The following is a 23,911-nucleotide window of genomic DNA, read 5'->3' on the forward strand; positions in this document are numbered from 1 at the left end:
AAAAACAAAAACAGTACCTCAATATTTTTACTGGCCACATTCTTCACAACAGCAGGGAACAGTTCAGATGCATTTTTCCCTTTTGCAATCATCTGAAGGATAAAAGGAGAGTATTAGAGGTGAAACCTTTTTTAAATTAGTCATTTGAAAATAAAACATAAATTCTACATACATTAAATATTTAGAAAATAGAATCAACAAATAAGCTATGGAATTAACAAGCCTTTTTGAGTTATCTTATTACTTATCTCAACTATCTGCATCAAAGAACCAATGACTTGTATATCAATATAAATACACAAATACACAGACACATTAAACAAAAAATATATAGTAATTTAAGACCTATAACAAAATATCTACAGTAGTTTTCTCTGGCTAATGAGGGTATAAATACTTTTTAAATATTTATACTGTTCTTTCCCAGGTTCTTATATTAAAAGTATACTGCATTTGTAATGGAGGTGGGAGGGGTGGAATAAATGTTATTTTGAACAAGCTATTTCTCCCCTGGCTTTCTTTTCAAGGATTCCCCTACTTCTCCAATCACTACTTTTCAAAGTTCCCTTCACCAAGTCCTCTTCTCTGCCCACTAAAGTTCTGTGCACCACCATCTTTTCAGGCTACACTATTCTACAATCTCTGAAACTCCTAACATTTCATTCACCTTCAGGACTTAATTCTCACCACTACGGGGATCAATTCCGCAAACTCTAGCCCTAACTCTGAACCCCAGTTCCACTTCTATAATTGGACATCATTAGATGTCTCTCTCATCTCAAACTTGCTGTCTAAAACCAAACTTACTTCTCGTGATAAAATGGCATTCATGCTAGAACTTCCTATTTCCACCAATTTTCCCAGATACCAGAAACCACAGAACTTTCTTTCTTCTCAAATCTACAAAATAACTAGGTCCCATTGTGATTTCTCTGTACAATCACATTAATCCTTTCTCACTGTTACTATCCTGAACTATAACACTATCGCCTCATAAAGGACCTTTTCCAACAGTCTCCTGCTCCTGTCCATAATGTACATCACTGACAGTTTCACCCCTGACTGCCTAGGAATCCAAACTACTGGGCACCTGGGTGGCTTAGTTGGTTAAGCGTCTGCCTTCGGCCCAGGTCATAATCTCAAGGTCCCAGGATCGAGTCCTGCATCGGGCTCCCTGCTCAGCAGGGAGTCTGCTTCTCACTCTCCCTCTACCCCTCCCCCCGTTCATGCTCTCTCAAATAAACAAAAATCTTAAAAAAAAAAAAGAATTCAAACCATTTCACTTAATATTAAATGCCCTCACAGTTTGCAAGATCCCTTTTAAGCGCATCAATCATTATTGTTCTACACAAATGCTATTATTAAAATAAACTGACCTACCACTGCCAGAACATTCTCTGGCTCCTCTATGCCTATACTCATATCACACCCCCAACTCAATTCTTTTTACTTTTCACGTTCCTCCCAAATTCTAATCACTCTCCCTTCCTAGAGTCATCTCCTAATACCTGGCCTACCATGTCATCCAATTCTAATTTCCTCTAGTATTTTTTAATCCACACTTTTCATTTGGAATTTTCTATGTGCTATGTTTTACTTCTATTTATTTTAGCTGTATGTCTACCTATATCTCCATTTCCTTTACTCTCATTCCCAGAATATATCTTTATGTCTATTAATAGTCAAGACTTTGATAGCTACAAAACAGTTTAAACTATAATTTTCTGGAAAGGGATTCTTTATGAATTAGACACTCTATCTAGGAAACTACCTGAAAATTATGGAAACTATCAGTTTTATAAATTTATGACAAATATCTTACAACATTTTATAATGTTGAGCATTATAATCCCAGTTAGCAATTTCTCAATAAGACCCTTCTACAGGATAGTTTAAAAATACTCTAATACAAGCTAGTCTTTCCTATTCTATTTCCTTACCTGTCATATTATGATTTGAATATTTTGGTTTTTCTTTTTTTTAAAGATTTTGTTTATTTGAGAGAGAGCACAAGTTGGGAGAAGGGTAGAGGCAGAGGGAAAAGCAGACTCCCCCCAACCCCCCAGAGCAGGGAGCCAGAAGCAGGGATCCCGGGACTCCAGGAATACAACCTACGCCGAAGGCAGACGCTTAACTGAATGAGCCACCCAGGCGCTCTGACTTGAGTATTCTGTAAACCTGTTTTACTGCAGCTGAAACATCTTTGTATGATTTTTACGCCTCCCTCAATTTCCTCGTCTGTAAAATAAGGAGACAGGGATCAAATGTTCTCTGGAGCCCACTGTCTCAGTTACTCAAGGGCTGCCTGAAGTCAGAGACCCTGTCCCATGGTACCCTACTCTGAGTATTCCCCCACTGTTCTACAGAACGCCATTCAAAAAAATGTTAACAGAGGACAGAAGAAAAAAGCCTATAGTCAAATTCATTTAACAAATATTTGCTGAGAGAGCACTACATGCCAGGGACTACTGCAGGCCTTGATGATACAACTGTGAACAGTGCATAATTCCTGCCCATTAGAGCTTACCTTCTAAAGGGGGTGAGGGACAATAAACAAACAAATATAGTATGTGAGATGGTAAAAGAGAGTACTGTGGGGAAAAAAGGACTGTATGAGAAACAGAAAGTGCTAGGGTGGGAGCTGCCCTTTTGTTTACTGTGTTCCTAGTATATATTTCCCATCCTTATATTTTTAATCTATCTCTGTACGTCTTTATACTAAAAGTGGGTTTCTCCTTGGGGCGCCTGGGTGGCTTAGTCAGTTAAGCAACTACCTTGGGCTCAGATCGTGATCCCAGGGTCCTGGGATCAAGGACCACATCGGGCTCCCTGGTCAGCAGGGAATCTCTGCTTCTCTCTCTCTCTGCCCCTTCCCCCAACTAGTGCTCTCTATCGCTCTCTTTCTCCCTCTCTCTCAAATAATCTTAAAAAAAACAAAAGCGGGTTTCTCCTAGAGAATATATAGTTGCATCTTGATATTTTCATCTAATCTGACAATATCTTTTAGTTGTTGACTTTAGATTCACTCAAATTTAATATAATTATTGAAGTGGTTAGATTCAGGTCTACAGTTTTATTACCTGTTTTCTGTTTACTGTCTGTGTTTTGTTTGTCTGACCACTGTCATTCCCCTTATTTGGGAGCATTTAAATATTATTTTAATTGTTATATTGATTTTTTGGCTGTATATTTTTGTTTAACTTTTAGTGGTTCTTCCTCTAGGGATTATTAGATAGATAGACAAATCAAGATACAGCAAACCTTTCACAGTCTACTTAGTGTTAATACTGAACCAGGTCAAATAAAATGTAGAAACCTTACAACCATATAGGCCCTTTTAATCCCACCTTCCTGCTAGCCTTTATATTATAGCTATAATATATACTATGTCAATATCCATTTAAAACCTCTCAGTATAACCTAAGAAGAATAAAATTAGTCCTTTTATGCTTACCAAATACAGTAGACCCTTGGCCAATGCAGGGTTTGCGGGCACCAACCCAGAGATTTGAATATCCACGTATAACTTTTGACTCCTCCCCCCAAATTAACTACTAATAGCTTACTACTGACTGGAAGCCCTATTGATAAGATAAACAGTTGATTAACATATATTTTACATGTTATATGTGTTATATACTGTATTCTTACAATAAAGCTAAAAAAAATATTAAAACCATAAGAAAAATAATCATAAAGGGAAAATACATTTACAATACTATACTATAAAAATACATGTATAAGTGGACCCAAGCAATTCAAACCTCTGTTGTTCAGGTGTCACCTCTATTTTCTTTCATTACTTTGAAGATGTTCCAGGGGTGCCTAGGTGGCTCAGTCAGATGGGCATCCGACTCTTCAGTTCAGTTCAGATCATGATCTCAGGGTTGTGAGATCACTGAAAGTGTGCTTAAAATTCTCTCTCTCCCTCTCCCTCTGCCCCTCCCCTGCTCTCTTTCTCTCTCTCTTTCCCTCCCTCTCAATCAATCAATAAAATAAAGGTGTTCTATTGTCTTCTGGCTGCATGGTTTCTGATGAGAAATATGGAGTTATTCAAACCACTGGTCCTTGTATGTAATGTACCATTTTTTTCCCCAAGTACTTTCAAGATTATTTATTTTTGGTTTTCCACAGTTTAACTGCTATGTGTTCAGGCATGGTTTTCTTTGAGTTTATCCTGACTGGGGTATTCTGAACTTTTCATCTACAAATTTATGTCATTCATTAATTTGGGTAGTTTCCAACCATTATTTCTTCAAGTATTTTTATTGCCCCAATCTCTTTCTCTTCTTTTGAACATATTTTTTAGATCTTTTGATATTATCCAACAAAACCCTGAGGCTATATTCATTTCTTTTTGTTTTAATCTGTTCTGCAAATTAATTTCTAATGATCTGTCTTCAACTTCTGGTTCTTTCTTCTGTTATATTCATTTTGCTATTGAATCAATCCAGGACATTTTTTATGTCAGATATGATAAAAAAAAAAGATACCAGATCATTTCAGATATGACAGAAATTTCAACATATTTCTACATGATGTAGTTCATGTGAGATACTTTGGAAAAAAGCTACCCGTTAGTTTCTACCTGGATAATAAGTGGATATAGGAGACCCCCTTCCCTAGCATAACTTACCATCTAATCATAAATGGTCCTAATATTACCTACTACCGAAATATAAGACAAGAGAAATGTCTAGTCAAGTCCTTTATCCATTTTCAATTGGGTTGTTTTTTTTAGATGTTGTGTTGTATGAGTTCTTTACATATACTGGATATTAATTCCTCTATGATGGGAGATGGTTTTTTATAGATTTCAAAATATTTTTTCCCATCCTGTGGGTTGCCTCATCAACTGCTGCATATGATGCACAAAGATTTTAATTTTGACACAGCCCAAGTTATCCATTTTTTTTGTTGCTTTTTCTTGAAACCTTTGACAAATCTAATGCCATGAAGTTTTTATCCTCCATAAGTTTTATAGTTTTAGCTCTTATATTTAAGTCTTTAATTCATTTTGCCTTTTTTATATATACAGATATATATAGATATATAGATATATATTATGAGGCAGAGGTCTAAATTCATTTTCTTGCAGGTGCATATCCAGATTCCCAACACCATCTGTTGAGGAATGTCCTTTCTTTTTTTTTTAAAGATTTTATTTATTTATTCATGAGAGACAGAGAGAGAGAGGCAGAAGCAGAGGGAGAAGCAGGCTCCCCGCCGAGCAGGGAGCCCGATGCGGGACTCGATCCCAGGACCCTGGGATCCTGACCTGAGCCGAAGGCATATGCTTAACCGACTGAGCCACCCAGGCGTCCCGAGGAATATCCTTTCACCATTCAATGGTCTCTCACCCTTGTCAAAAATCATTTGATCATATATGGAAGGGTTTATTTCTGCATGCTCTATCAGGTATATATGTCTGTCTTTATGACACTACCACACTGTTTTGATTACTATAGCTTTGAATTAAGTTTTCAAATCAGGAAGTGTGAAACTTATAACTTCTTCAGGAATGTTTTGGCTATTCAGGATCCATATGAATCTTAGGATAGATTCTTCTGTTTTTGCAAATAACATCACTGGGAGTTTGATGGGAATTACACTGAATACATACTCACTTTGATACTGACAGCTTAAAAATATCAAGTCTTCCAGTCCCTGAATAAAGGATGTCTTTCCATTTACTCGTGTCTTCTCTAATTTCTTTCAGCAACGTTTTACAGTTTTCAAGGAATGAGTCTTTTGCCCCCTTGGTTTTATTCCTAGGTATGTAATACTTTTTGAAGCTTTATACTGTAAATGGCACTATTTTTGTAATTTCCTTCTTGGACTGTTCGTTGTTACTGTATAGATGCAACTAATTGTCTAATTGTTATGTGTTGATTTTTTTATGCTGCAACTTGGCTGAATTCGTTTATTTTAAAAATTTTTGGTAAAATATTTAGTTTTCTAAATATGAAATCATGTCGTCTGTGAACAAAGATAATTTTAGTTCTCCCTTTGCAATCTGGATGCCTTTTACTTCATTTTCTTGCCTAACTGCTCTGGCTAAAACTTCCAACCTATACTGAACAGAAGAGAAAAAGCAAGCATCCTTGTCTTTTTCCTTATTGAAGAAAAAAAGCTTTCAGTCTTTCACCACTGACTATAATGCCAGCTTTGGGTTTTTCATATATGGCCTTCAGCATTATGTTGGGTCAGTTTCCTTCTAGTCCTAGTCTGTTGAGGGTTTTATCATGAAAGATTATTAAATTTTGTCACATTCTGTTTCTCTATCAATTGAGATGATCATGTGGTTTTTTGCCCCTTCATTCTGTTAATGTGGTGTATTACAATGATTGACTTCCATATGTTGTTCATGTTCTTCTATAAATAATAATAATCTAGATCCAAAAATCCACATTAATTTTTAAAGTCAGGAAGAAAAAGAGGAGAAATTGTGCTTTTCTAAATTTTAATCGTCTTCATTTTTCACAATAGTAAAGATGGTTTATTTTTTAAAGTTCAAAACTTTCAATTTATAAATACTGGCTAATTTAAAAGGAAAGAAGGAAGGGGGAAGGAAAAAGGGAAGGGGGAAAGGAAAGGGTAAGGGATGGGAAAGGAGAAGCAAGAAAGACAGATCTTGCACAGTTTCAGACCCAAATGCAACTCTTAAAAATCAGCAACCAAGAATAAATGAGGAAAAAGAAAAAGAACTGATCCTTGATTTATATCCCAGAAAGTAATAGTGGAGCAAAACTGAGAGAAAACTCACAAGGTGTTGTATCACTACTAAAAACTCAGGCCTGCTTATGGAACTGGTCCTGATGACTATTAACATGGCAGAAAAATCTTGGCCCTTTAAGCAATTTCCAACCCAAAAACAACAAAAAGGTGCCAGCATCAGCCACAAGGTGAATCCTTTAAAGTATACCCACAACTGAAACATTTTTGTTGAAGGAAGGAAGAGAGGAATTAGCAATGCCCAGAAAGCTTTAAACTAAAATATTTATTATACATTAACTGGAAACAGTAAAAATTACACATTATTAATTTCTTCTAAAATGGGCTTTCTCATTTTTCCAACAATAATGTACCATTTGTATTTGGCTTAAGATCTTTTAAAAAATATTTACAAAAACATCTGTAACTTGGAAACTACTTTTAATTTTCTTAGGGTTAATAATGTCCAACCAAATACCTTGGAACATGTATGACTATGAAATAAGATATAACAAAACTCTAGGAATTTTAAGAATCTCATCATGAGATTTGCTCATTATCCTGTAACTAGAAAGCCAAGTAAACTAATCTAAGTAAGACCTTCAACATCTAACACTTGCTAAAAGAAAATATATCAAAGATTCAATACACCGAAGATGTCGATATTCCATTCCTCCAAGGACTCCAGATAGTCAACTCAACAGTATTTTAGCTAAAAAGCTCATTACTAATTCACTATATGAAACAATACATTTCAAATTCTCCTTAGTCTGCCACATTTCACCAAGCCAAGATAAAACATGGGACATGTGCCATAAACATTAGACACATATTTTTCAGAAATATTAAAAAAAATAATGTATGAGTGCTTCAACTGAGTCCTGCTGTGTAGTAAGTGACCACAAGATTTTGAAGTAGGCAGCTTTTCTCCCCTAAGGATGCTTTGGCACAGATGAGACTTCACTTAATATATGAAACATTGGAAACATGATTCTAAGTCTCAAGTATCACCAAAGAAAGATAATAAAATAAACTGTGACTATCATTATGGTTTCTCAATGTTAGATGTTGCTGAAAAGATTCTCTACTGAATCACAAGATTACCAACTATGAAAGATAGTCAGATATGCACTGCCAGCACTTCGCTATATTTTAGAAAATAATGTAGTAAAATACCCAACATTTAAAATTTTGGCAGATTAAATTCAGAAATCTTTAAATGACGAAAAGACCTGAAAACTACTCTGCAATTGTATAAAGTGATAAGAACCCATTTTCAGGGCTCATGAAATATAAATTATAAAGAGATTTTTAAATTTAAAACTTACATTAAGAAAATACAAGAAATTTTGAAGACAATATAAAATTCTGACTGACTGACCTCCAGGAAGCTACTTCTAGCCAAAAGATGTTTTGAAATGATACACACAGGGGTACCTGAGTGGCTCAGTCGGTTAAGTGTCTGCCTTTAGCTCAGGTCATGAACCCGGGGTCCTGGGATCAAGTCCCGCATCGGGCTCCCTGCTCAGCGGTAAGCCTGCTTCTCCCTCTCCCACTCCCCCTGCTTGTGTTCCCTCTCTTGCTGTCTCTCTCTCTGTCAAATAAATAAATAAAATCTTAAAAAAAAAAAAGAAATGATACACACACACACAGAGAATTTTCTAAATGATTTTAAAAGCTTCCACATAGAAATATGGTACTACTTAGAAATCAAATTAAAAACTGGACAAAAGTAAAGGTGAACGAATGATAGATTTAACAGCTCACTGAAAAAATTTCAAGTAAAATAACTATTAGTTACTTAATAAAAGGGGGAATTAGAAAACAATAATTGCTCACTGAAAATTAAAATATATCATTCAATAAACAGCATTCAAAAACACAAAGTATTTAAAGTATTAACAAAATAATACAACTTAAAATTTAATACTAAAAGCTATAATATAATACACTGTTGAGAGAAATTAAAGATGACCTAAACAAGTGAAGAAATAGAATCATGATCATGGGTCCTAAGGCAAAATACTGCTAAAATGTTAATTCTCCCAAAATTGATCTATTATAGAGTTAATGCAATTCCAACATAGAGCCCAGTAGGCTTTTTCTACATATAAAAAAATGAGTTAAAAATATTTGAAAATAAAATATAAATCTCTCATAACTTCTCGACGCAATTATCTATCCAGAAAATCGAAGCACGGGAAACTAAAAAACTGTTAGACATAAGAAGAGAGTTCACTGAGGAGGCCAAATACAGAGCACAGAAAAGTCATTTGTTTTCCTATATACCATTAATAATTAATGTTAAAAATATAATGAAGGGGACCATTCATAATGGCCATCAAGATTTAAAAATACACAGAAATGAATCTAACAAGGAATGCACAAGATCTCTATGATAAAAACTACAAAACATAAATATAATGCTACTGAAAGACAAGGAAAGAGGGAAGAAAGCAAGAAGGGAATATATTAATTCCCTATTATCCTAATCAAAGTTCAAAAACAATTTTTAACAGAACTTGAGAATTTGATTCTAAAATTTATCTAGAAGATGAAACTTTTACTTTTTATGCCTCAATATTATTTGAAAATTTACATATACATTTACATCACTGCTTCTCCCTCTGACCCTCTTCCCTCTCATGCTTTCTATCTCTCATTCTCTCTCTCTCTCAAATAAATAAAATCTTTAAAAAAAAAAAACATTGTGTACATTTATAATGAGGTATTACTTCAAGCCTCTTACTATAACTATCACAAGAAGACAAGAGATAACAAGGGATGGCAAGGATGTAGAGAAAAGGGAATCCTTTCTACTGTTGGTGGCAATGTAAATTGGTACAGCCACCATGGAAAACAGTATGGAGGCTGCTCAAAAAAATTACAAATAGAACTACCATATGATTCAGCAATCCCATTTCTGGGTACATATCCAAAGGAAATAAAATCACTATCTCAAAGAGGTATCTATGCTCCCATGTTCATTGCAGCATTATTCACAGTAGCCAAGATACAGAAACAACCCAAGAATCTGTCAACAGATAAATGGATAAAGGTGATACAGATATTAGATACAATGGAATATTATTCAGCCATGAGAAAGGAATCCTGCCATTTCTGACAAAATGGATAGATCCTGAGGGTATTACACAAAGTGAAAGAATAATTTTTAATTACCGATCATTTTCCTAGAGTTAAAAAACCAAATTCGAAATTTACCTTTATACGAACTTTTTTTTTTTTTAAAGATTTTGTTTGTTTATTTGACAGAGAGAGACAGAGAGACTGAGTGCACAAGCAGGGAGAGCTGCAGAAAGAGAAGCAGAAGCAGGCTCCCCACTGAGCAGAGAGTCCGACATGGGGCTTGATCCCAGGACCTGGGATCATGACCTGACCTGAAGGCAGACGCTTAGCTGACTGAGCCACTCAGACGCCCCTTTATACAAACTTTTTAATGAGAGACAGTCTATAAGTACTAGGCATATATGGCTATATTTATATTTCTTTTTTTTTACATTTCTTTATGATACATTTATACCTAAATTACATTTTTGATAGTCCAGATTATGAGAATATTAAATTTTTATTTATCAGTTTGAAAGAGGAATTGTAAAAATTACCAAATGCCACATTTTCAGATTTAGGAATTTCCACAGAATCCTCAGATTTAGTGAAATGATTCACCTACAAGGAATGTTTTAAAAGCCAAAATTTAATGAAATTAAGAGCAGTGCTTGCTTTATATGGTAGTGAGGTATTGCAAAGCAATCCTGATAATCAATTATAAATCTTGCAATGAATCTGTGACTTTTAAAAATTTTGTAAAAATACTAACTCTCTTACTGTCAGTTATAAGTGTATAGGAAACTGAAAAATAGTAAAACTAGCATTTATTTAGTACCCAATAATTTAGAACATTAGAAACATTGGAAATTAACTTAGCAAGAGTAGTCAGAATGGGCCTGCCCATTCTCACCAAGTAAGACACAGAGCAAGCATCTTTTCTATCTTTAGTAAATTACCAAACTCCTATCCAAGTTTGGATCACTTTCTAATATTTAATCCTTGGTACTTGCTTTTTTTTTTTAAAAGATTTTATTTATTTATTTGAGAGAGAGATAGAATGAGAGAGTACGAGAGGGGGGGAGGGTCAGAGGGAGAAGCAGACTCCCTGCTTGCAGGGAGCCTGATGTGGGAATCAATCCTGGCACTCCAGAATCATGACCTGAGCCAAAGGCAGTCACTTAAACAACCGAGCCACCCAGGTGCCCCATAATCCCTGGTACTTTCAATATTATAAATTATTTCCCAGAGTTCCTTTAATGTGAAGTTTTTTTGGCACCATTTCTTCCTCTGGCATATCTTCATCCTTTTCATCACAACCATTTCCTTTATTTATGTTGAAAAGCTCACCTTTACTACATTCTTCCAGCTACATAATTAGAGTCTCTCAAAAAATGGCTGTGTCAACCATTTCCACAGTTGGCTATTTCTCTATAACTCCATTTACATCATACCTGATTTTCATTTCCAGTGTTACCACTTTTTTTTTAAGATTTTATTTATTTGTCAGAGAGAGAGCACAAGCAGGGGGACCAGCAGGCAGAGGGAGAAGCAGGCTCTCCGCTGAGCAAGGAGCCCCATGCAGGACTTGATCCCAGGACCCTGGGATCATGACCTGAGCTGAAGGTAGATGCTGAACTGACTATGCCACCCAGGTGTCCCAAATATTATCACTTTTTATTTCTTTGCTGCATTTTCATCTTTGTTGACCAATAGCTCTCTCATTATCCATTTTTGTAAAATGTCAAGTGGGTTTCTCACTGGAAAGCAAGGAGGGAACACAACTATATGTTTTGCTGTCTGTACATATACCAAGTAATGTACACAGTGACAAATCAATAAAAGACTTTGAAAGAAGTGACATGACTGGTCAATGATCATGATGCATATTTGTTATCTATATAGTGAGTTGTGAATTCAAGAGTTACTGGTGAAGTTTGTACATTATGCAATTACTATGTTAACATGCCCTGGTAACTGAAATTTGAACCATGTTGTTGTGGGATTGGTATTATTTAACTAAACTGTGTTAACTGAAATCTGTGTGTTATCAAAGCCATGCAAAGCAAGAACTACCTGTCCATAAATGTAATTATTTATACAGCTTAACATTAACAACTGAAAAATTTATAAAGAATCTTGAACATGTCCCCTATCATAACCAAATGACATAAACTGGAATGTAAGAATCAAATAACCTGCAGGTGTTCTACAGATAGAGTTAGTCCTTAACTTTTATAAATCTGATTTTCATAACAAGCCACCCTTAAATGAACATATTGATACCCAAAATCATCTTTCATAAATGGGATTTGAATTTAATATACTAAGAAAAGAAAGGAGATTTCAAACTCTCATATGATGGCATTTCCTGCTAGAAAACAGTATTATTTCAGTTGTACTGTCATCTTATTATAAGAGTTTATTTGTGCAATTATTACAAATATATTACATTTTGACATTATATAAAAATATGTGACAGATAAAATCAGCAATGGTGGTGATAAACAGTACAGTAGCAATGAGAAAGACAGGTTTTGTGAATTTAATTCCACTGAGAAAAAATCAAAACTCTTTAGCATTAGACAGTCACCGAATTAAACAGTGTTTTCACTGTGAATGTAAAAAAAAAAAATCAAATGCAAAAAAAACCCCTCGAGTGCATACAATACAAACTGCGAAAATATTTTATTAAAAATTTCATATATAATTAGGAGCTGCATTATATTTTTAGCTCTCTAACAAATGACTCCTCTAATAACTTTCAGTCAATTGTTTGAATTTTACATCACAACTGAAAACTGGTGAATGTTCTTGCATTTACTAATATTCATTAGAACTTCTAGGATACGGGGCATCTGAGTGGCTCAATCGGTTAAGTGTCTGCCTTCGGCTCGGGCCCTGATCTCAGGGTCCTGGGATCAAGCCCCACGTTGGGCTCCCTGCTCAGCAGGGAGTCTGCTCCTCCCTCTCCCTCTGCCCCCACCCCTGCTTGTGCGCTCTCTCTCTCAAATAAATAAAATAAAATAAAAAAAGAACTTCTATGATACTAAATTGAATAAAGCATTGGTATTGGTAGCAAGGGAATTTGAAATACAGAAGAATGCTCACAATTTTTAGGCCATTAAATGACACAAGAAAATCCTTCAGCTAATCTACAATCCCTCTATGTCAGAAGTCAAAATATTGTTGTATATAATCCTATTTTGTCTTCAAAATGATTAGTTCTTTCTATCTCAGAGGAGAAATATCTTGATATTAGAGATAGGGAAATTAGAACACAGAAAAGATGGAATTAAAACTCAAGTTCTGAAAACAAAAACAAAACTCAAGTATCTGAATTGTTATACTCCAAACTTCTTCCAAAACATTTTAGACAGGAAATATTAATATAAAGGGAAATGAGATGTTTGATTTGATACTTAATATATTATTTAACACATATTTAATATAATCACTACATGTCCCTTTTCCAAAATTGAAATGATCTATTTTACCTACCCCAACAATCCGTTTCATAGCATCCAATTTAGCAGAATCTTTGTTGCTCTCCAACATTTGTTTTAGATCTTCATTCCTATATATAAAAAAAGAAAAAAATTCCATATTTCTATTTTTTACATTATAGAGATACGCAAATATTTCTTAAAAATTAGAAATAATGATGAATATTAGAAAACTGTATTCTTATATGTAATTAAATATATATTTTTCATCTACTCTACAAATATCAAAGTGCTACGTTGTAATGAAGCCCATCAATCATACAAAATTATAAAATTGTACCTCACTTCTGGGCAAAATATCTATGTGAACATAGGAATAAAGACTGTTTCATCTCAAAATTTCCTCTGCATAATCATGAAAAAAAAAGAAAAATCCTTGAATCACCAATAAAATATTTTCATAAGCCAAAAAGTAAGAATTTTCTTTTCTCAAGAAAGAACACTCATTAAAGAAAGACTGTCACTCACACCATTCCTTTTTAATCCCTACCTCTCCTCCACCCCCCCCCAAAAAAAAGAACATAAACATGAAGGGAAACCCTCAGTGATATTCCCTAATCAAACAATTATGTGAAGGCAATTTGAACACTTAAATGAGAAGATAAGGTGATGAACCAGAGCAGTAAGTAATAAGGATGAAAACGTAGGAAAGACACAAGAGCTACCTAGAAGTTGAAATCAGTGGGATGCAGTGACTGTGAAGAATGACATTGGGGCACTCAGTAAGGATACCCTGTGTTTCCAATTTGGATTGACCAAGCAGATGACGATGCTACCATGTAAGATAAAATAGACATTGACTATTTTCCAAAGTTAATTGTTATATAAACATCCTTAAAAGAGAGTGCAGAACAAAAACTATCAATGCCTTACACAGAAGAACCGAGAAAAAGAAAAACGTAAGAACTATCCCCCAACAAATTTTTTTTTAAGATTTTATTTATTTATTTGACAGACAGAAAGAGAGAGAGAGCACAAGTAGGGGAAGCAGCAGGAACAGGAAGAGAGAAGCAGACTCCCCAATGAGGAAGGAGCCAAACGCTGGGCAGAGGTGAAGGCAGATGCTTAACCGACTGAGGCACCCAGGTGCCCCCTCCCAACAAATTATTTTGTTCACAACTGATCTGCCCCTATTCTAAGTGAACCTTCTTCCAGCATATTCACAAATTCCCCCTAGCAAAAATGTGTAATTTGCAATCTCTAATCATTTTTCCTTCAACATGGAAGGACAGATTTTTAAAACAGTTATATAGCTAGACAAAGAGTTCTCAGACTTGACAACTAAAGTACAGTCCATAAAAGGGAACGCTGATAAACTGGATCTCATCAAAATTTAAAACTCTTGCTCCCCATTAAGAGGAAAAAAAATAGAGACTGGCAGAAAATATTTGTAACCATACTGCACATAGATGATAAAGGACTAATATCCAGAATGTATTTCAAACTTCAAAATTCAACAGTTAACAAAAAAATTCAATTAGAAAAGGGACAAAGACATTGCTGTGGATTGAACTGTGTTTCCTCAAGCCCCAAGGTGACTTTACTAGGGCCTTTAAAGAGATCAGTAAGGTTAAATAAAGGTCATAAGGGTAGAGCTCTAATCCAGTAAAACTGGTGTCCTAAGAAGAGAGAGAGACATCATTGGTGCACACCCACAAAGAAAAGGCCATGTGAGGACATAGCAAGGAGACAATCAAATGTAAGCCAAGCAGTGAGGCCTCAAGAGTAATCAAATTGGGAATTCCAGTCTCCTGGAAGAACTGTGAGAAACTGTGAGAAATAAATTGCTGTTGTTTAAACCACACAGTCTGTGGTATTTTGTTATGGCAGCCATAACAAACCAATAGATTTTGGTACCCAGAAATGGAATGCTGCTATAACACCTAAAAATGTGAAAGTGGCTTTGGAAGTAAGTAATGGATAAAGGCTGGAAGAGTTTGGAGGTGCATATTAAAAAAAAAAAAAAAAAAAACCTACACTGCCTTGAAGAGAGTGTTAGTAGGAATATGGATGTTAAAGGTGATTATGATAAGATCTCCAATGGAAATGAGCATGTTATTAGAAATTGGAGGAAAGGCAATCCTTGTTATAAAGCGGCAAGAACTTGTCTCCTAATTTTCTTCTAGTGTTCTATGGAAAGTGGAAGTTAAAAGTGATGAACTTGGATATTTAGCTGACAGGATTTCTAAGCAAAGTATTAAAAGCACAGCCTGGTTTCTCCTTGTTTCTTATGATAAAAATGAGAAAGATAAGTTGAAGGAACTGTTAAGCAAAAAAGAACTAGAACTTGGAAGATTTGGAAAATTTTCAGCCTATCCATATTGCAAAATACAAGAACTCATCATCAGACCTTTTTCAAAAGTGTGGCTAGAAAAGTATTTCACCAAGAGATCATGGGTGTCAATTCAGGAATATAATCAGATGTCACAGCAGAAGCCAGAAAGATGGGATTATACAACAGAGACACTGCCATTTTGTAGTAAAAGGGAGAGAAGTAACAAAATGAAGGAAATCTGTCAGACATTTGGATTCTACAGGACAGGACAGCATGAGGATGCAGAAAGATGGCAGCCACCTATAAGCCAAGGAGAGAGTCCTAAGGAGAAACCAAACCTGCCTTCAGTCTGATTGTAGACTTCCAGCCTCTAGAACAGTGAGAAATAAATTTCTGTTAATCAAGCCACCCATTCTGTGGCATTCTCTTATGGCAGCCCTAGCAAACCAAAATAGACATCAACAAACAATTCACTGAAGGAGATACACAAATGGCAAAAAGCATATGAAAAGATAATCAATTTCATTAGCTATTAAGGAAATACAAATTAAAACCACAGCAAGATATAACTACACATATATCAGAATGGCTCTCATCTAAAATAAAAAAATAATTTTAGAGTGGCTCAGCTGGTTAAGCACCAACTCTTTATTTTGGCTCAGCTGGTTAAGCACCAACTCTTATTTCAGCTCAGGTCATGATCTCAGGATCATGAGATCGAGCCCTGTGCTGCGCTCTGTGTTGGGCGTGCAGCCTGCTTAAGATTCTCTCTCCCTCTCCTTCTGCCCCTCCACCCACTCTCACGTGCTCTCTCTCTTGAAAGAAAGAAAAAAAAAAGAAAAAAAGTTAAATTTTAAAATAGTAACAACACCTAATGATATTGAGGAAAGAGAGGAACTGGATCACTCATATACTGCTGGTGGAAATTTAAACGGTTACAGCCACTCTGGCATTTTGGAAGTTTTATAGAACTAAACCTGTAATTTCCATACAACCAAGTAATTTCACTCTTGGGTATTTATCTCTGGAAAATGAAAACTGATACACAAAAACCTGCATACAGGTATTCATAGCAGCTTTTATTCCTATTAGCCAAAACGGAAACAACCCAGATGTCCATCAATGGATGAATGGTTCAACAAACTGTGGTATATCCATAGCATGGAATACCACTCAGCAGGGAAGATAAACTATTGATATATAAGACAACTCTGATTAATCTCCACAGAAATATGCTGAGTGAAAAAAGTTAATTCTAAAAGGCTATGTATCGGGGTGCCTGGGTGGCTCAGTCATCAAGTGTCTGCTTTTGGCTCAGGTCATGATCCCAGGGTCCTGGGATTGAGCCCCGCATCGGGCTCCCTGCTCGCTGGGAAGTCTGCTTCTCCCTCTCCCACTCCCCCTGCTTGTGTTCCCTCACTCGCTGTCTCTCTGTCAAATAAGTAAATAAAATCTTAAAAAAAAAGTAAAATAAAAGGTTATATACTGTATTATTTCATTTATATAAAATTCGTGAAATAACAAAACTATATATACGGAGAAAAATCAGTGGCTGCTGCACCTTAAGATCAAGAAAGGGAAAGGTGGACATAAAAGGGCAACACGAGATGGAAGTTATGTATCTTTACTGTTGTGATGACTATACACGACACAAAACAGAAGAGAGGACACACACACAAGTAAGTACAAGTAAAACCGGTGAATCTGGATGAGATTGGTAGATTGTATCAATGTCAACATCCTGCTGTGATATTATACTACAGTTTATCATTGAAGAAAACTGGGTAAAGGGTACATAGCATAATAGCATATCTTTGTATTATTTCTTAAAACAGCATATGAATCTATAATTACTCCAAAGTCTAAAGTTTAATCTAAAAAACCAGTTATATAAAAATTATGACTCATTTATAAAAAAACAAAGAAGCCAGTCAAAAATGGATGGTTAAAAAAAAAGAATGGTCAAGGGGTGCCTGGCTGGTTCAGTGGGTGGAACATATGGCTCTTGATCTCGGAATTGTTAAGTTCAAGCCCCACCCTGGTTGGAAAGATTATTTAAAAATAAAATCTTAACCAAAAAAAAATGGTCAAAATACATGAAGACATTTCACAAAATATCAGGAATGCCAGTAAGCATATTAAAAACCACTTAAGATTATTACTTATCAAGTAAATGCATATTAAATGAGATATCATTACACATCCATTAGAATAGCTGAAATTAAGGAGACTGACAATAACAAATGTTGCCAAGGCTCTGGAGAAAGAGAACTCTCACATATTGTTGGTGGGAATATAAAAAAATAAAAATACTTTGGAAAACTGGGTGAGTCTTACAAATTTAAACTTAATAAGCCCACCATGTGACCCAGTCAATTCCACTCCCCAGGGAAATAAAAACATATTTCCACATAACAACTTACATTACCATTCATGGTAGCTTTATTCATAATAATAAAAAACTGGAAAAAATATAAATATCCATTAGTAAAATGTGATTTAGCCAAACACTAGAGTACTACCCAACAATGAAAACAAATTAATTACTGATATATGCAACACAGTGGATGAATTCTCAAAATCATCATTTTGAGTGAAAGAAGTCAGACACAGGGCGCTTGGGTGGCTCAGTCGTTAAGTATCTGCCTTCGGCTCAGGTCATGATCCCAGGGTCCTGGGATTTCCGCATCGGGCTCCCTGCTCAGCCAGAAGCCTGTGTCTCCCTCTCCCAATCCCCCTGCTTGTGTTCCCGCTCTCACTGTCTCTCTGTCAAATAAATAAATAAAATCTTAAAAAAAAAAAAGAAAGAAAGAAAGAAGTCAGACACAAAACAGCATGATTTAATTCATTTAAACTTATAGAAAAGGCAAACTAATCAAGACTGAAAGCAGATCAGTGGTACCCTGGGGCCATGGAGTAGAGGGAGAAATGGAGAGCAAAGGAACATAAGAAATTTTTATTCCATAAGATGATGGAAATGTTCTGTATCTTCTTAACTGTGGTGGTGATTTCACTGGTACATACATCTATCAAAACATCTAATTACAATCTTTAGGTGGATAATTTATTATATGCAAATTATACCTCTATAAAGCTGATATTTAAAACATTCATAATGTTTTATTCATATGTGTGAATAAGATGCTGAGTTCTCCAAAAGAAGACCAAAACAAATACATCTACTTCTGAGAAAAACATTATGAGGGATCAGATAAGCCACCACTTTACATACTTAGAAATCAGGATATTACATTTAAGCTTCATTCATGCTTACTCAAGAATTTAAATCACTAAATATTGTATTTTAGCACATTAAAGCAAAATCCTCCTAAAGAAACTAACAGGAAACTAAGACTGGATTATTAAAAATTGTAATTACTTACAAGAGTTATTACTTTATAATTAGCAACCTTTCATACTTTTCACAACAAACTGTAGAAAAAAGGAAAAATTTACACCACATGGCTACTTCACGAAACAGTTCAATCACCAAGAAGTATGAGAAACCCTTGCATCTCAGCTTAGGCCTAAGAGTAGACCAGAAAATCTCTAACTACACAGAGACAGCCCTGACATAAAACTACTAACTTTAGTTTTTGCACACCCTACAAATTTAAGCTTAATGTAGGCAGTAAGCACTTAACAAGAATGAATGATCGGGCGCCTGGGTGGCTCAGTTGGTTAAGCGACTGCCTTCGGCTCAGGTCATGATCCCAGAATCCTAGGATCGAGTCCCACATGAGGTTCCCGGCTCAGCACAGAGCCTGCTTCTCCCTCTGACCCTTTCCCCTCTCACACTGTTTCTCTCTCTCTCTATCAAATAAATAAATAAATCTTTAAAAAAAAGAAATGAATGATCACGGGGGGGGGGGGTGGCGGAACAAGATGGCGGAGGAGTGGGAGACCTGGATTTTGCCTGATCTCAGGAATTCAGCTGAATAGGGATCAAACCATTCTGAACACCTACGAACTCAACAGGAGACTGAAGAAGAGAGTAGCAACAACTCTCTGAACAGAGAAGCGACCACTTACTGAAAGGTAGGACGTGCGGAGAAGTGAATCCGAGGTGATATTTGGGAAGATAGACGGCAGGGGAGGGGGCCTCCGTCAGCTGCTTCTGGCAAGTGATAGAGCCTCGGAGCACAAAATCGGAACTTTTAAAAGTTGGCTCTGCTGAGGGACATCGCTCCAGTGGCTAATCGGGGGGTAGAACCCTCGTGGTCACAGAAAGACCAGGGGTGCCTGAGTGCAGCAGAGCTCCCAGGTATTGGAGCAGGGAAGCCGGCTGCAGAGACGGAGCTGAGGCGCGGGCTCTCGGCTCAGGGTTGCCATAAACTGTGATCCGCGGCCCAGGCGGGCCACTGCTCCTCCAGCAGGGACCCAGCAAGCGGCAGAGCCGGGGAGACTCCCCTTCCTCCCCCGGGAGGAGCGGCGCGGGAACGCACCACAGGGATCTGCTGGGTTTGGAGACTCCACACGGGGTCGGGTGCCAGAGACAGAAACGCTCGGTCACAGGCCCGGTGAGCACGCAGTGCAGCCGGAGACCAGAGAGACGGGAGTGACTGCTTTTCTCTGAGGGCGCACTGAGGAGCGGGGCCCTGAGTTCTCAACTCCTCCGAGTGGAGATTGGGAGGCCACCATTTTCATCCTGGTCCTCCAAAGCTGTACCAGAGCTTGCAGGGAACAAAAGCTCCTGAGAGCAAACCCGAGCAGCTTGCTTAGCCCGGACCGACAAGGGTGGGGCAACTCCGCCTCCGGCAAAGACATTTGGGAACCACGGCAACAGGCCCCTCCCCCAGAAGATTAGCACGAACAGCCAGCAAGCCAAGACCAAGTTTACCGATCAAGGAGAACGGGAGAACTCCAGCACTAGGGGAACATTGCACATAGAATTCATGGCTTTTTTTTACCATGATTCATTAGTTTTTCAAAGTTAATTTTTTCAACTGTTTTTTTTTAATTTTTCTTTTTCCCTTTTTCAACCAACATCTTATCAATCCCCTTTTTTAAAAAAAATTTTTTTTATTTTTCATTTTTAGAGTCATATTTTATCCCTTCATAGTAGCTACCCTTATTTTTGGCATATATACATAAGTTGTTCTCTCTTTAAAATTTTGAGATACAGTTTCTTCTAACAGATCAAAATATACCCTAAATCACTAGTGTATGGCTTTGTTCTAGTCTCCTCCCTGATCACATTCTCTCCCTTTTTTTTTAAAATCTTCTTCTTTCTTTTTTCAAAGAACTTCTTGTCGTATCAATTCCTTTTATAAAATCTTTTATAATTTTCATCCTTACAGTCATCTTCTATGCTTTCATTGTATCAACCCTTATTTTGTACATATATAAGTCTTTCTTCCTTTAAAATTTTAGGAGGCACTTTTTTCTAACAGACCAAAATACACCCAAAATCTAGTGTGTGGCACTGATCTATGCACTAGCCTGATCATATTTGATCATATTTGGGTTTTTTTTTGTATTGTTCTGTTTTTGTTTTTATCTTTTTCTTTTTGTTTTTTTTTCTTTCTTTCTTTTCTCTTTCTTTTTTCTTTCTTTCCCTTTCTTTTCCCCTGGTTTCAGGTCTTTTCTAATTTGTATAGAGTATATTTGCTGGGGATGTTGTTAACCTGTTAGCATTTTGTTCTCTCATTCATCTATTCTCCTCTGGACAAAATGACAAGACGAAAAAAATCACCTCAGCAAAAAGAACAAGAGATAGTACCGTCAGCCAGGGACCTACTCAATACGGACATTAGTTCGATGTCGGACCTAGAGTTCAGAATCATGACGTTAAAGATACTAGCGGGCTTGAAAAAAGCGTGGAAGTTATTAGAGAAACCCTTTCTGGAGAAATAAAAGAACTAAAATCTAACCAAGTCGAAATCAAAAAGGCTATTGATGAGGTGCAATCAAAAATGGGGGCACTAACTGCTAGGATAAATGAGGCAGAAGAGAGAATCAGTGATATAGAAGACCAAATGATGGAAAATAAAGAGGCTGAGAAAAAGAGAAACAACTACAGGATCATGAGGGCAGAATTCGAGAGATAAGTGATACGATAAGACGAAACAACATTAGAATAATTGGGATCCCAGAAGAAGAAGAAAGAGAGAGAGGGACAGAAGGTATATCGGAGCAAATAATAGCAGAGAACTTCCCTAATGTGAGGAAGGAAACAGGCATCAAAATCCAGGAGGCACAGAGAACCCCTCTCAAAATCAATAATAATAGGTCAACACCCCGACATCTAATAGTAAAACTTACGAGTCTCAGAGACAAAGAGAAAATCCTGAAAGCAGCTCGAGAGAAAAGATAGGTAACCTACAATGGCAGAAACATTAGACTGGCAGCAGACCTATCCACAGAGACCTGGCAGGCCAGAAAGGACTGGCATGATATCTTCAGAGCACTAAACGAGAAAAATGTGCAGCCAAGAATACTATATCCAGCTAGGCTCTCATTGAAAATTGAAGGAGAGATAAAAAGCTTCCAGGACAAACAAAAACTAAAGGAATTTGCAAACACGAAACCAGCCCTCCAAGAAATATTGAAAGGGGTCCTCTAAGCAAAGAGAGAGCCTAAAAGCAACACAGATCAGAAAGGAACAGAGACAATATACAGTAACAGTCACCTTACAGGCAATACAATGGCACTAAATTCATACCTTTCAATAGTGACGCTGAATGTAAATGGGCTAAATGCCCCGATCAAAAGACAAAGGCTATCAGATTGGATTAAAAAACAATACCCATCAATATGCCATCTGCAAGAGACTCATTTTAGACCCAAAGACACCCCCAGATTGAAAGTGAGGGGGTGGAAAACCATTTACCATGCTAATGGACACCAAAAGAAAGCTGGGGTGGCAATCCTTATATCAGACAAATTAGCTTTTAAACCAAAGACTGTAATAAGAGATGAGGAAGGACACTATATCCTACTTAAAGGGTCTATCCAACAAGAAGATCTAACAATTGTAAATATCTATGCCCCGAACATGGGAGCAGCCAATTATATAAGGCAATTAATAACAAAAGCAAAGAAACACATTGACAACAATACAGTAATAGTGGGGGACTTTAACACCCCCCTGACTGAAATGGACAGATCATCTAAGCAAAAGATCAACAAGGAAATAAAGACTTTAAATGACACACTGGACCAAATGGACTTCACAGACATATTCAGAACATTCCATCCCAAAGCAACGGAAGACACATTCTTCTCTAGTGCCCATGGAACATTCTCCAGAATTGATCACATCCTAGGTCACAAATCAGGTCTCAATCGGTACCAAAAGATTGGGATCATTCCCTGCATATTTTCAGACCACAATGCTTTGAAACTAGAACTCAATCACAAGAGGAAAGTCGGAAAGAACTCAAATACATGGAGGCTAAAGAGCATCCTACTAAAGAATGAATGGGTCAACCAAGAAATTAAAGAATTAAAAAAATTCATGGAAACCAATGAAAATGAAAACACAACTGTTCAAAATCTTTGGGATACAGCAAAGGCAGTCCTGAGAGGAAAGTATATAGCAATACAAGCCTTTCTCAAGAAACAAGAAAGGTCTCAAATACACAACCTAACCCTACACCTAAAGGAGCTGGAGAAAGAACAGCAAATAAAGCCTAAACCCAGCAGGAGAAGAGAAATAATCAAGGTCAGAGCAGAAATCAATGAACTAGAAACCAAAAGAACAGTAGAACAGATCAACGAAACTAGGAGCTGGTTCTTTGAAAGAATTAACAAGATGGATAAACCCCTGGCCAGACTGATCAAAAAGAAAAGAAAAATGACCCAAATCAACAAAATCATGAATGAAAGAGGAGAGATCACAACCAACACCAAAGAAATACAAACAATTATAAGAACATATTATGAGCAACTCTATGCCAGCAAATTAGATAACCTGGAAGAAATGGGTCCATTCCTAGAGATGTATCAACTACCAAAATTGAACCAGGAAGAAATAGAAAACCTGAACAGACCTATAACCACTAAGGAAATTGAAACAGTCATCAAAAATCTCCCAAGAAACAAAAGCCCAGGGCCAGATGGCTTCCCAGGGGAATTCTATCAGACATTTAAAGAAGAATTAATACCTATTTTCCTGAAACTGTTCCAAAAAATAGAAATGGAAGGAAAACTTCCAAACTCATTTTATGAGGCCACCATTACCTTGATCCCAAAACCAGACAAAGACCCCATCAAAAAGGAGAATTACAGACCAATATCCTTGATGAACACGGATGTAAAAATTCTCACCAAAATACTAGCCATTAGGATCCAACAGTACATTAAAAGGATTATTCACCATGACCAAGTGGGATTTATCCCTGGGCTG

At 36.5% G+C, this 23,911-nt stretch overlaps 1 protein-coding gene across 2 annotated transcripts in view; it reads right to left on the reverse strand.

Moving 5' to 3' along the window:
- AP3B1 (adaptor related protein complex 3 subunit beta 1) overlaps positions 1 to 23,911 on the reverse strand; it is a 259,009-nt gene that overhangs the window by 204,581 nt on the left and 30,517 nt on the right. For both annotated transcript variants that reach the window (XM_028114478.2, XM_028114479.2), the window contains exons 2-3: positions 13,282 to 13,357; positions 18 to 92 (exon numbers count right to left, since the gene is read on the reverse strand). In XM_028114478.2, the coding sequence (XP_027970279.1) occupies positions 18 to 92; positions 13,282 to 13,357 (151 nt within the window). The remainder of the gene's footprint in view (positions 1 to 17; positions 93 to 13,281; positions 13,358 to 23,911) is intronic.

Source organism: Eumetopias jubatus, unplaced genomic scaffold, assembly GCF_037043125.1.
Source record: "Eumetopias jubatus isolate StellerSeaLion01/CBP00866 unplaced genomic scaffold, mEumJub1_p1.0 scaffold_5, whole genome shotgun sequence".
Classification (NCBI taxonomy): Eukaryota; Metazoa; Chordata; class Mammalia; order Carnivora; family Otariidae; genus Eumetopias; species Eumetopias jubatus.